The 12,299-nt window shown below is 51.0% G+C and overlaps 3 protein-coding genes across 3 annotated transcripts; all 3 read right to left on the bottom strand.

Annotated features, from left to right (window-relative positions):
• Nucleotides 1–3,730: 3,730 nt before the first annotated feature.
• AA0111_g11237 (hypothetical protein) lies at nucleotides 3,731–8,140 on the bottom strand (the record flags this gene model as incomplete). The annotated part of the gene is made up of 1 exon (XM_028645079.1): nucleotides 3,731–8,140. The coding sequence occupies one exon, from the start codon at nucleotides 8,138–8,140 to the stop codon at nucleotides 3,731–3,733; it is 4,410 nt and encodes a 1,469-aa protein (XP_028501155.1).
• Nucleotides 8,141–9,038: 898 nt separating this feature from the next.
• On the bottom strand, nucleotides 9,039–10,605 carry AA0111_g11236 (hypothetical protein; the record flags this gene model as incomplete). Its single annotated transcript, XM_028645078.1, has 3 exons — nucleotides 9,039–9,265; nucleotides 9,316–9,591; nucleotides 9,657–10,605. 3 exons carry the CDS (start codon nucleotides 10,603–10,605, stop codon nucleotides 9,039–9,041), a joined length of 1,452 nt encoding a protein of 483 aa, XP_028501154.1.
• A 473-nt stretch (nucleotides 10,606–11,078) lies between these two features.
• On the bottom strand, nucleotides 11,079–12,162 carry AA0111_g11235 (hypothetical protein; the record flags this gene model as incomplete). The annotated part of the gene is made up of 2 exons (XM_028645077.1): nucleotides 11,079–11,918; nucleotides 11,971–12,162. 2 exons carry the CDS (start codon nucleotides 12,160–12,162, stop codon nucleotides 11,079–11,081), a joined length of 1,032 nt encoding a protein of 343 aa, XP_028501157.1.
• Nucleotides 12,163–12,299: the final 137 nt, after the last annotated feature.

Here is a 12,299-nt window from a genome sequence, read left to right as displayed (position 1 = left end):
CGAGAGTCCCGGGGGTGAATTTGCAGAGATGCGGCCCGTGCGGGATACGCTACATCATCGGCGCGCGACTGCGAGCAGAGATTGGCCGTCGCATTCACCGGCCGAGGGTGATGCGCTGATGACGGAGGGCTGACTGCCGTTGACTACCATGCCGTGCATTGTGCAGGGCGATTGAGGGTGCCGGCTGCGCGCAGTTGCGAGGGCAGGCTCAGTGCCAGTGTGCCAGACGCTGTGATTGCCTTTCCCTCGGCGCATGTTCGCGACTCTTGCTCTACTCCACCCAGCAGCGGCAGCAGAGATTAAGCTGGAGATAGCGCGACAGTCCGCGACAAGCGTGCAGCGCTGCAGGGATCAGCTCCCATGACGTTTTGGCAAGAGCGTCCGGCAAACAGCTCCTCCACGCACCTTGCTCACTCTGGCGGCACCAAGCTTCTGCCCTCACACATAGGAAAGCTTGAATGCTTGGCGCCACCGCGAGCCACTCAGCCCGCATGCGAGGCATTTTTCGCCCCGTACGAGAGAGCCGCGTATCCAGCGCTGTTGCTCCCCACGCCTGCGCGACTTTTGCATTTGCACAATTTTCTTCTAGCGGCCTTCCAGACCCACGAACCAAGATATGCCACTTATCCCATCAGCCTCAACTGCATCCGTCGCGCCATAATATCCGACTCCCCCCATGCAATACGCGCGACCAGCATGCCCAGATGAAGCAATTGTTTTCTGCCCCCCGCGTATCGGCCGCCGACGCTTCTGCACAAAGCACCGCACTCCATGATTGAGCACGGCCCTCGCGGCTAAGGGGCGCGTCGGGGCCTGCCTCAAACCAGCCTTAGCAATTCATTACATGTCCCATATCGGCCGAATCAGAGGCCCTGCTCGCCCTGCGTCGCCTGGCCAACGCCTCCCAATTACCGTCCATGTTATGGTAATACAAACTGCGAGTCCACACACGTCCAAACCGCGCCGTTGCGATGCCACAGTTTGACGGTTGCGCAGGGTCTGCTGGTTGGCTGGACCTGACCAGCCTCCATGCTGCATCCATGGATTGGCTTGGCCATTGGTGAGGCGCATGCGCGATTATGCCCCATAGCCAGACCGTGGAAGGCCTTCCCAACGAGGAAGCCGCGACGGTGTGACACGTGACCTCATTCCCTGTGGGTGTGGCTCGCTGGCTCTCGCCTACCTTGGCTGGCTGCACGACTGCCGATGCTTCGCCGGTACACCAGTGAGCCTCACCGCATTTGCCTCCAGAACGAGTGCGGGAATAATCATCGCACCCACAAAATATCACACACCGTCGCTGCCGACACCAACCTCTCCATGTCTGCCCCGAGCAGCCCTGAGTCGCGAACCCCCACCGGTGTCGGTCCGCCACCGTCACGCGCTGTGCGGCGCCATGCTGTTTCCATGTCGCCCGACGTCTTACCTGTCGAGATATGGCACATTATCATCATGTATTTAGACGATCGTTGTTTCGCCTGGTTTGTGCTGCGCCAGACGTGTCCCTTTCTGGCTCATGTGACGGAAGATGTCTTCGCACGATACGTCTCGCGTACCTGCAGCCTACGCTTTGCGGGACAGACACTAAGGACCTTGCTGTAAGCCGCGTTTCACCTGCCACTGCTCGGGAAACTTTCACTCACGATGCCAGCCCTCCTGATCTCCGTGGTGATACTCAACTTCCAACCCCCCAATATCAGGCCGCGATTGTGCAGCTACCATCGTTTCGCTTCCAGCCCTCGTCTTTTGTTCCCGCAAACACTAAGGCCCGGCTTGTTCTGAAACTATCTTCACCGGCAACTGCTCGCGACACGCCATCCTTGCACCAGACATATGCAGGGACAGCCGACTTGACGAGCCGCCTCACTCAAGTCTTCTTCCAGCCAGGCGCTGTTGCAGACGCCGAACGCACCCGTTTGCTCAACCAAGCGCACTTTGTGCTTTTCAATGACCAATTGAAGAGCATACGCCTTCCGTCGGCTGCTGTCCATGTTGCTGCCCAGGAACTATCCCTAGATTGGCGCCAGCTCTGCAATACCTTCATGCGCGACGAATTCAAGTGTCGTTTTGGCTCCAGTGCATCGGTCGCTTGGTGGAGAAAGTTTCCTTGACCGGCTCTTGTGTCCCACATCAAATGCCTACGTATCAGTGCCGCGAAACAACAACACATTCTGCCGCCTGGGCAAGCACACGAATAATCTAATTATCGTTGCACCTCAAAATGGTTTTTGATGGCCCGCCAAGCAGCAGATCAATTTTGCGCCAGACGGATCTGTGTAGATCGTCCTTGGCGTTGAGCACACCCAACTCTATCTGGCGATCAAATGTGTCCGCTGTGCGCGATTCCACCTTCTCCGCCTGGGCACTTAGTTCTGCAGTCTGTGTCCGGATCATTATCGTTCACCAGCCGCATTTTACTTTAGGACAACTATGCCCAGCCTCTCCAAGCGTTGCACTTGAGTGCGGGATTTCTGACATGTCCTTGGCTGCCCTCGCGGGACTATCCGAGCCGTGGACTTTCAACCCTTGACTTTCATGAGACCATACGACCTTCCTGAGACAACAGTCGTTGTGCATCATATTGCCGTACGACAGTTCCGTTTGGATATAGTTTTTAGATGACATCGCTTCAGGGCTACATCATCATCATCGTAGAACGAACATGGATTACCCACTGAATGATCCTCATCAGCAATGCAGTTACCCCAGAAATGAGACAGTCCACCTCCGTGGGGATGCCAAGCTAAGCATTCGGTAGTACACGCGTTGCTTCTCCTCGCTGAACAGTATGTCAGCAGATTACGTGTAGTTGTCCTCCGCTGCCAAGTGTCTCTGTGTCGACAACAGTCTCGGCGGAGACCGTGTACCACACAGCATGTATTCTCCTGTCTGTGCATCATCTTGGCCACCTCGCCTTGTTACTTTTCTTAATTGCACTGCACCGTGTGTTACTTTGCGGTACTTGGTCGCTCTTGCACATTTATTGGGGGCGACCTCCATCTGTAATTGGTCGATACTTGCTCACTATCGTCTATGATGAAAAGAAACGGTTCGATGCGCAAGACATTGGCACCTATGCCAAGCCAAGAAAGGAGTACGTTGGCAAACACTATGTTGTATTCATGTCTCTCTATCAATAAGTCTGAGGGATGCTCATATACAGCTGATCAGCAAGTACTACGTCTCCTTTTCCGTTGTGTCTGCCAAGTGTGAGATTTGAATGTATATCGTTTCGCAGAATATCAATGAAATAAAGCTTTATATTTTAGAGTGAACTGATGTAACATTGCTCTTCTGTTGGCCTTTGATGGCCTATGGTTCAGTGCTGTGCGATGCCTTGCATCGCGTGACCCGCCCCACATTCGCCTCTCTGGAGTATGGACCCCGAAAGCTCCCAAAATGCGAAAGAACTAACTCAAATACTAGTTTTTGTGGAATGAACCGCTCAGAAATTAGTACCTCGTTTCTACCGGTCAAAGTGGAGAGCTGGTGTTAGTGTCGAGGTAGTATCGTTCGTCCACTTCGCTAATTTCACATTTTAGTACGCAACAGCAACTAGAACGAAAATTCGGCGCAGCACCATCTTACTTTAGAATACTATGAAAACTACATGAGTGCATGAACAAAGCCAGGAGATCAGTTTGCTCTCATTTTTGAAGCACATTGTGTTATAAGACAGGTCCGACTCACAGGCCTTAATGTACTCTGTCCCGTTTTCGCATCCACCATTCTACACAACGCCCGTCCTCAATGCCGCCATTGCACTCCCCATAGCAGTAACAACATGATTTGCCACAGGTGCTACAGCATTGTGCGGAAACAGGAAAATATACCTCACCATAACATCACGTCCATCTTCCAATGCATGAATCCCACGACTCACGCTCCTCCCCTTGCCAACGACCTCGCATCCAAGCATAAGTCGCATATTGGAAAGCGCACTGTTGCGCCAGCTCGAGTTGATAGTCGAGTAACTGAAGGATGTCGCGGGGTCTTCCGCCAAGTAGATGCCTTTTCCGTATACGGCGCCGGTGCGTTCCAAAGATGTGCCAGAGCAAACGACGAGGCCTTGGGTAAGGATTGCCGGGAGGCGGTCGAGTGATGTGCCATGAAAGAGTACTGTAGTCTCCGAAGAGGGTTTCGGTAGGCGGGACAAGTATGCTGTTTCGAGCTTTGGACTTGCATTCGCGAGCACAAATTGATGGGTACCTATTGGTAAGTTTTTAATCTTACACAACCCACTCGCCGTAGCTATATAGCCTCGAAACTGCGTACAGGCCCATGAAATGAGCTTTTCGGCGTCGGCGTGGTACTTTTCAAGGACTTTGGAGATGTGGACCGCGTCACGGATCACAGAGAGCTTTGGGAGAGAGTTGAGGATTGCTTTGATGGAGCTGGCTGTACGTATAGGGCAGTCTGGGAGGAATTTTAGGGAGCCGGTACAAGCTGCATTGTACACAGAGGATAAGAGCATATCGACGGTGAAGATGTCCGTCCGAATTTCTGGTATGCGGATCTCTAGTGGGAGGGAATACCTATGATGCTCGTGATCAGCGAACGTACTATTTGCAGCTTCGTATGTAATGTCGTCGTACCATAGCTGCGCACATGCGACAAGACTGCAAGGCGTCGACCTTCGTAATTGCGCCTTCTTCGCTTTTTGGTCTGCTCCACAGCAGACACACACGCGGCCCATTTCTCTGATGGTACATGAAACGGTGGAATAAAACCCTGCTATCGTTACATCCCGGCTGATAATGTGCTTCAGAATGAGTCTGTTAAGCTGCCATATGAAGACACTTTGCGGTGAAAAGCATACATGCTCGTGTGGCACTATAGACGACTCATAGCAAATCCATGGGATATGTTGCATAGTCTCAAGATCAGCGTCGCTGTCGTAATGTGTACAGAATCTTGGCGGCGTGTTCCCATAACGGTTGAGATACAACCGTACGAGTAAGTTATTTGCTGCGCTTGGTACGCCCATGGCGTCTCGTTGCAGCTCAGTATACGAAGCGAGCGAGAAGCTCATCTCGACCTCGTCATCGTCTATCAGCTCGACTAGATCGACAATACCAGCAGGGAGTTCCAGTATCTCCTCTTCAAGGAAGCTAGTGTCAGGCACGTCATACTCCTCAAGTAACAGGGCGGTACCCATAGGGTCTTTCATTTTGAGTGCTCGCTTCAGACCCTCGAGGCGATCGGCTTCTCGTATAATTTCTGCTTCAATGCCCTCCCAGAATGCTGTTGCTTTGAGAAGCTCCGTTTCAGGTATTGCATTACTGTATACCTCCAAATTGAGCAACCGAGCGAAGCAGTCAATGATAGTCTTCATCTCCGGTTTCACGCCGTCGTCTTGGATCCAGCCAGCGACCATGACCTCAGCCACTGCTAATGGAATGTCGTATCTTCTTCTAGGAAAGACGTGCTGTGAATGTGGTTCGATGTCCTTGGGGGTCGACGAATCGACTTCTAGAGTAGTTTTGTATAGTTTGCATGTGCCCTCGTAGAAGACATAGTCTCTCCCAACAATCCTATTGAGACCGGCTTGTTCGTGGGTAGGAAGGCCGGGTATATCTAAGAAGCCAAATTTCGCATCGAAAATTTCTTGACAAGCTAGTATGGTGTCGTCAGCCGCGCCAAGTAGTTTATGCAAGCATTCTTTGACTTCGTGCACGTCCGACCTCTTGCCGGATAACCATATAACGATCCTCTGCATGATCGCCTCGGATAGACTGCCTTCAGCTCTTTGGAGACATGAGAGTATAGCGAGATTATCTGTTCTCTGTGATTCTTTGCTTGAGGAAAGAATTGAGCGTACTGCGATGGAATCACCACCCAAGTCTTCAAGAATCATCAGAGTACGACTAAACTTGTTCACCTTCGATACCCAGGAAAGAAGCTGAGGGTCCAATAAAGATGGTAATGTATGCTCTTCGGTGTCGTAGAAGACTAGATCCTTGAAGAGTGTCTCGAGCGATTGCATGAACGAGAGCCAAGTTCTAGTGTCCATCGTTTGGGCCAAGTAATCAACGAGGGCAGTTCCGTTCCTTGCTTCGAGCTTATCGTCTTGATCCAGCCATCTGTACAAGAGAGATCTCCAACACTGCGTGCATCCTTTTCGGATGGCCAGAATGTTCGTCAAGGCAATGATGGCTTGTCGCGAATCATTCTCCGCCACTTTAACGATACGTAACATGTCCCCAACAAACGTAGATTGTTGACCTAGACCGAGATCTACAGTAAGCTCAAAAATGCACTCGCAGCGATGTACTACAGAGTGACCAATATCTCTCGAAACAAGGATTGCGAGCATGCGCCGGTCACTGTCATTCACTCCTTCCACAGTGTTCTCCCAGACCTCCAAGATATCGCGCAACGCTCCGTCAACAGTATTGCAAGTCGCGTCCATATTCAGTAGGTGGTCGAGACAGTATTTCTCGATGATTACTTCTATCGAGTGTCGCGCCTTGATGTCTTCTGAATAGGATCTTGATAAGATGGACCCAGTGGTGATGTCAGGGTCAACCCAAACAAATGCATTCCTTGTCTGCACTTCATCTAAACACAAATTCTGAGCTGCGATATAGATCTCCTTGATCGAAGCCATTCGTTTGTCACTTGGCCAATCTCGCATCTTGGTCTGGAACTCAAGCCTCAGCTGCGGAAATACGTGTGTGGATGCTTTAACGGCAGTACAAAATCCATGTAGCTCGAGTAGTAGACGTAGCCAAGCAGGGGTAGTCACCTGCTCTCGTATGACAAGTTGGCATTCGCGGAAGCATTCCTCAAAGCCATGAAGGAGCCAATCGTGGAGGAAAAGTTCGCGGAAAGTTGTCGCTTTAGGTTCCTCGAGAATAACAAGAAGCCGTTGAAGGGGGCTGATATGCATTCCACAAATGTGCTCTTTCTCAGACCATATTCTACGAACAGCGGTAAAGTAATCGTCTTTGGATTTATGGCCAATCTCCAGGGACGCATCCAAAAGATCTAGCTCGCTCTTGGTGATCGCTCGTCCTATCGTCAAAGATCGGAAGAGGTTGAATAGGCTTTCACCATAGGATATTGACGTAGAAACTGAATCCAAGCCTCGCAAGAGTCTTCCTAACACGGTGGCTAAGCATACTCTTGTAAGCCCGGGAACTTCGATTACCAGACTACGATAGTGTATCCATCGGCGTTGCTCGCTATAGTCCGCTACCAACCCATGGCGTAATGTCCTTTCGGCGCCAGTAACCAGATCAGGCCCTTCCAAGGCCAACAGATCGAGGATAGTCGACGTCCATCTGCTGTTTAACTTGGAATATTGTGTGAGGCGATCGACGTCTGGTCTCCATGAAGCCCACATCCTCCAGGCCGGAAATTGCTCATCGAAGATAATTTCTATGCTAAGCGTGCCTGATGAATCTAGAGGCAACGATACGTCCAGTGTTTTCATCCAGTCTACTGCTTGCTTAGCTGCGACCCAGTCACATGTTAATCGGAGACCTTCCAGTTGGGCTGCATAATCCTTTATGGCTCTGCGTAAAATCGCTGCGAAGTTACCAAGGACACCTTGCATGTTCCGTGTTTCGAACTCCTTCAGGGCGCGCGTCACGCCCTTCAGGTAGCGGCCGGCTGCGCTGGCACCGAAAGTGGAATAAGGCAGAAGCATACGTGCCCATTGCGCTTCTAAACGTGTTGTTGAGGCAGGGTTGCCTTCATTCGCGGCTATCAAGCTCTGTAGCCATGTGTCGAGACCCCAGTAACTTCCATATACGATATTCGTTTCAGCAAGTAGTAACAGGCTGAGGCTTTGCGTTGTCATAGCATGTGCTACAGCAGCTACAGCGATATCTCTTGCCCGATGTGTTTGAACCAGTTTTGTCAGTCTTATATCTGTATCTTCCTGACTAAGCTTGCCCTTCTTCTTGAGATAGGTATCGGTGTGGTTACGGACGAAGCCCCATGGGAACCGAGGATCTGAGGGGTGCAGTTGCCCAGCAGTGGCCTCCACCTCTTCATGCCATAATTGACTGTCTTCGACCTTCTTGAAGAACGTCGGATTCTTCAAGGGGAGTGTTCTCTTGGCCCAGGACATACGTGAGCGTTTGTCGGTAGTTCGTCCGGCTACAGGAGGAATGATAATAGCGGCGTCCATGCTTGTCGTGTGTCTTTGTAATATTTACTTTTTGCCAAAGAATATGTGATAAAGTGGGACTAGGAGACAGGGCTGCTTGTAGTCTTGTCGCGAACGGTTCGTGCCAAAGTATCTATGGATCTGGTACTTGGGAAAGAGATATGAGAACATCCGAGCAAATTGTGACTACCCAGAGCGATGCGCCTAAGAGTACGACCCACCCGTGCTTGTTTGATATGATTGGGAGACCAGCAAGGTCTGGAGTAACAAAAGATTTGGTGGTGTTCGAGGAGGTACAGCCAACCGGCTGAGGTAAGTGAACCTGATGAGCAAGTACGAACATCAGATATTGGAGACCCATTATTGGGCGTGACTTCGAACGCATAAGTCCAATCGAGTACCTAGGTATGCTGTCCGTGTGTTGGGTGGGCTGTTACTGCAGGAAACCAAGACTCTGTGGCTGCGCACAAGGCTGAATAGGGTGGTTTGTACCGAATGTAAGTTGACCGGCTCCCAAAACAGCTAGGGCCATGGCGATTGGTTAGGCTGACCACGGTACTAGACAACGGTTAGCGAATATACGAACATAGGAATCCAATGTAGAGGACCACTGGCGGAAAACACTTGGCAGATGAGCCTCGCAAGTGGGGTGTGGGGATGCCTTGTGGGCTGTATAATCTAAAGGTCCTTGGGTGCCGCGCCGGAAACCGGCATCATCCAATCGCAAAATATCTCCATACATAAGGCCGTAACCTAGAATACCATTGGAATGATTGCCTGTGTGGTGTGATTGACCATAGCCCATATTTTTACAGCCGCCTACAGCCGTTAGGCATAACGTATCACCCAAGAAGGCACTTAACGGCTATCGCGAAATACACAGGATCAATATCTGAGCCGAAGAAGCTGCTAAAAGCTCTCACATGGCTGAACAGTTCCCTTGCTCTGTGTCTGGGGCGACACCACAGTTCCTTCGCAAGTGTGCAGCGGCTTGCTTGATGAAATCGCCCGTCTTGTGAAAACATACGAGATTGCCTTTTGCATCCCGTACTGCCTCACCGATGGTGAAGTCATAATACTGTCCGGTGTGTGAGTCTTTGGCAGGGCATTTAAGACTTTCTATCGCTTTCTGCTCAAGGTCTGGCACTGCTACGATGTTAGCTGATAGAGCGCCATCGTCTTAAGCGATGACTTACGGGTTGCGATATAAAGAAGAAACTCGTCTACTGCTTTTCGACTGGGGAGGTTATCGCTGCTTTGATCTTCCAGCAAAACCGCTGATAGCTTCTCCATCCGGACGATCGTATCAGTCCGCACACCCTTGGACATTTTGTGCTGCTCAACGCGGAGAGCCGCTAAAGAGCGGCCTGTTGGATGTAGGAGAATTCCCTTGACATCTTTCGGTGTGAACATCTCTTTGCTGAGAGGGTTCCGAAATATACCACTGTTTGCCTGTATAGCCTGAACGAGTTCTTAAAGAGGGTTTATGAAGTCAGTAAACGTAGCACGTATAGTTCGCACATGTAGGATTACGCACCGTCCATCGACCACGCGTAGTTGTCTTCAGTTACGTAGAAGTCCTCCCTTGCGATATCCTTGACCTCGTCTCCGAGCATAGTCTCGTCATTGACATAATTTCTTTCGAGATGCTCATGCTCAACGTGCATGAAGCCTAGCTCGCAATGGATCTTTAGCTCGTCAGGAAGCGCCGATTCGATTGCTCTCCGACGTGTGACAAGAGCATCGCGGATGGAATCAATACTTTCGCCTGAAGGCGTGCCATTTGGCGCGCGAACCCACTTGAGCATGGCTTCCAGGTCTGTTATGACAAGTTTGGTGGCCTCTTTGTAGTTGTTCCGAACATTGCGCGCTACAGAACGAGCACTTGCAGGCGGTCGCATCCCAATGTAGGTGGCGTTATCGTCACCATCTACCATAGCATGGACTTTGCCGAGGTTTTTGGATTGGGGCAAGCCGGCTTTCCTCTGGAGGGCCTGTAGACGTAGCAGGTTAGCGAATACGTGAGTTGCCTTTGCACGTATATTTTGGTATCCAATGACCAGGTCTCGCTGCGAATCGTCCAAATCGCCGACCGGCTTTCCCAGGATCAAGTCCGGGTGGTTTGGTTCACGTTTACGTATCGGTTTAGCCTTATGTCGGACATTGTTGATAACCTCGCCCCGTGATTGCGTCAAAGACGCGGGCTTGGCTTCGGCTGCCTTCTTTTCGGGCGCTGGAGGTTCTGGCTTCTTCTCGAGAATCTTCAAGAACTCGGCAACATCAGGGTCTGTTGGATCCAAACTCTGAAGTTTCTTTGCCTCGTCTAATGCTCCTTCTAACCATTCGTTGCCGACTGACATGTAATGTTCAATAAGCAGCTTTCTAGCACCTATGCCCGGTGGGTGTCGGGATATATTCTCGTAAAGTTCTCCGATGTAAGCCATGTCTGGACCTCCGATTCCAGAAACGCTCGATGTTGCGGCCATGACTGCTGGGGTGTCCGTTATGTGGATATATCGTAGTACCAGAAGAAAGACTATGAGCTCGGTGTGAGTGCCTTTGACAACCTGCGCCCTGCTGGTCAGTGGATTATGTTAGTCGCATAAAGGCATCGAAGTCTGAGAGCCATAAGGCTGAACCAGCGGATCGCGGCCCCATATAGCTGGCCTGCTACATGTGGTGACCGGTGATTATCAACCGCAGCACTGGAAAAGGTGGCGCAGGCCCGGAGTACACCAGTGGCTTAGCGCAACGCTAGTGTTCCCTACACCAACCATGGAGACAACCGCCTCTGCCAATGGTGGTAAAGCAGATAACGTGTGTGAGAAGATTACCCATGTAAATGTCATAATACCTATCGGCTTTCCAAAGTACGTTTTCACATCAGCCTCGCCGTTCTATGTCGCAAGCCTGCCTTCAGATCTAGGGTATCAAGCTCTCTCTAGTGAATCAACCCCAATTAGAATAACAAATCCGGATATTCTCCCAAAACCCCATCCTTTCCGCCATCAAAGAAGTCGTGCATGCCGTCCATTGCTGCAAAGTTCTCAGCCACCTTCAAGCCCCTTAATCGCTCTGCCTCGATAACGTCCCAGTTCCAATCCTTCGCTTCGACAGCCTTAGGCAGAACATCGCCATTCGCTTCATATTCTTCAGGTACTTGGCCCTGATAGACCCAGCCTTCTGGCTTCATTGGGACCATATCGGCATCGATCAGCGCCTGCTCAGGTGGGACTGTAATTCTGCCTCTCTTGATAACATACTTTGCAATCGCAGTTGCATATACAGCGCCCTTCAGCTTTTCGGGATCCACGTCCTTGTTGCTCTTAGACTTCTTCCAAGGTTGCAGTGTCCAGCTCTCTGGTTGTCCTACACCAGGCTTGACTAGATGTGTGACTAGATAGAACCACTTCCTGTCCCAGCAGAGAAGTCTTGTCCACATCTCGTACTTCTTGTACGGCAGTATCTCTTTCTTGAACAGACAGCTTATGCCACCTAGCGCAATCATGTGCTTACCCCGTGTGCCTTCCGTTGCACCTACGGCTCCTGCTACTGCATTCTTCTTGGCACCATAGAGACGACTGTTCTTCCTGATACCGTTGCGGATAAGCGCGGTGAAGAGATGTGTACGTGATATGTCCATGTCGCTAAAGTAAGTGCTGTTGGACTTGTGCATGTTGTAGTCTGTTTCGAGGAGCGTAGTGCGGGTCGAGGTTATGATCGGTTGGAAGAGCGCATGCGGAGGGATCGGGGTCGGTTGGAGATAGAGCTGATAGAAGAAGGCACGAATGAAGCGTAGCTATGTCAGTCAGCTTGATGTTGCGGTCCCAAGTATTTCGCTCAGTACGTACATGCCATACGAACGGCAAATTCTTGAGGTTGGCTAATGCGAGAAGAATCGCTGCTATCCTCCACACGCCTCCAGGCGCGTTGTATCCTGTCCATTTGGCGAGCATAGCCATCAGATTGCCTCTCAGCGCGGGTTGCGACACGAGTGCTGCTATCGACGCGCCCGCAACGACGATGCTAGCCGTCTGCGCCATTGTGACCATGCCAGAAGGCAGCTGTTGATGTAACGAACGACAGGAAGGAGCGGACACGTTCCTGTACACCAATCGTCAGCATATGACACCTCATCCCTTGAGAAGGTTCAGATGCATTGCCTAATCGCGAGCCGAGG

Source organism: Alternaria arborescens (genome assembly GCF_004154835.1).
Source record: "Alternaria arborescens strain FERA 675 chromosome Unknown contig_46, whole genome shotgun sequence".
Classification (NCBI taxonomy): domain Eukaryota; kingdom Fungi; phylum Ascomycota; class Dothideomycetes; order Pleosporales; family Pleosporaceae; genus Alternaria; species Alternaria arborescens.
The sequence above is the reverse complement of the archived record's forward strand: the minus strand, read 5'-3'. Positions and strand labels throughout refer to the sequence as shown.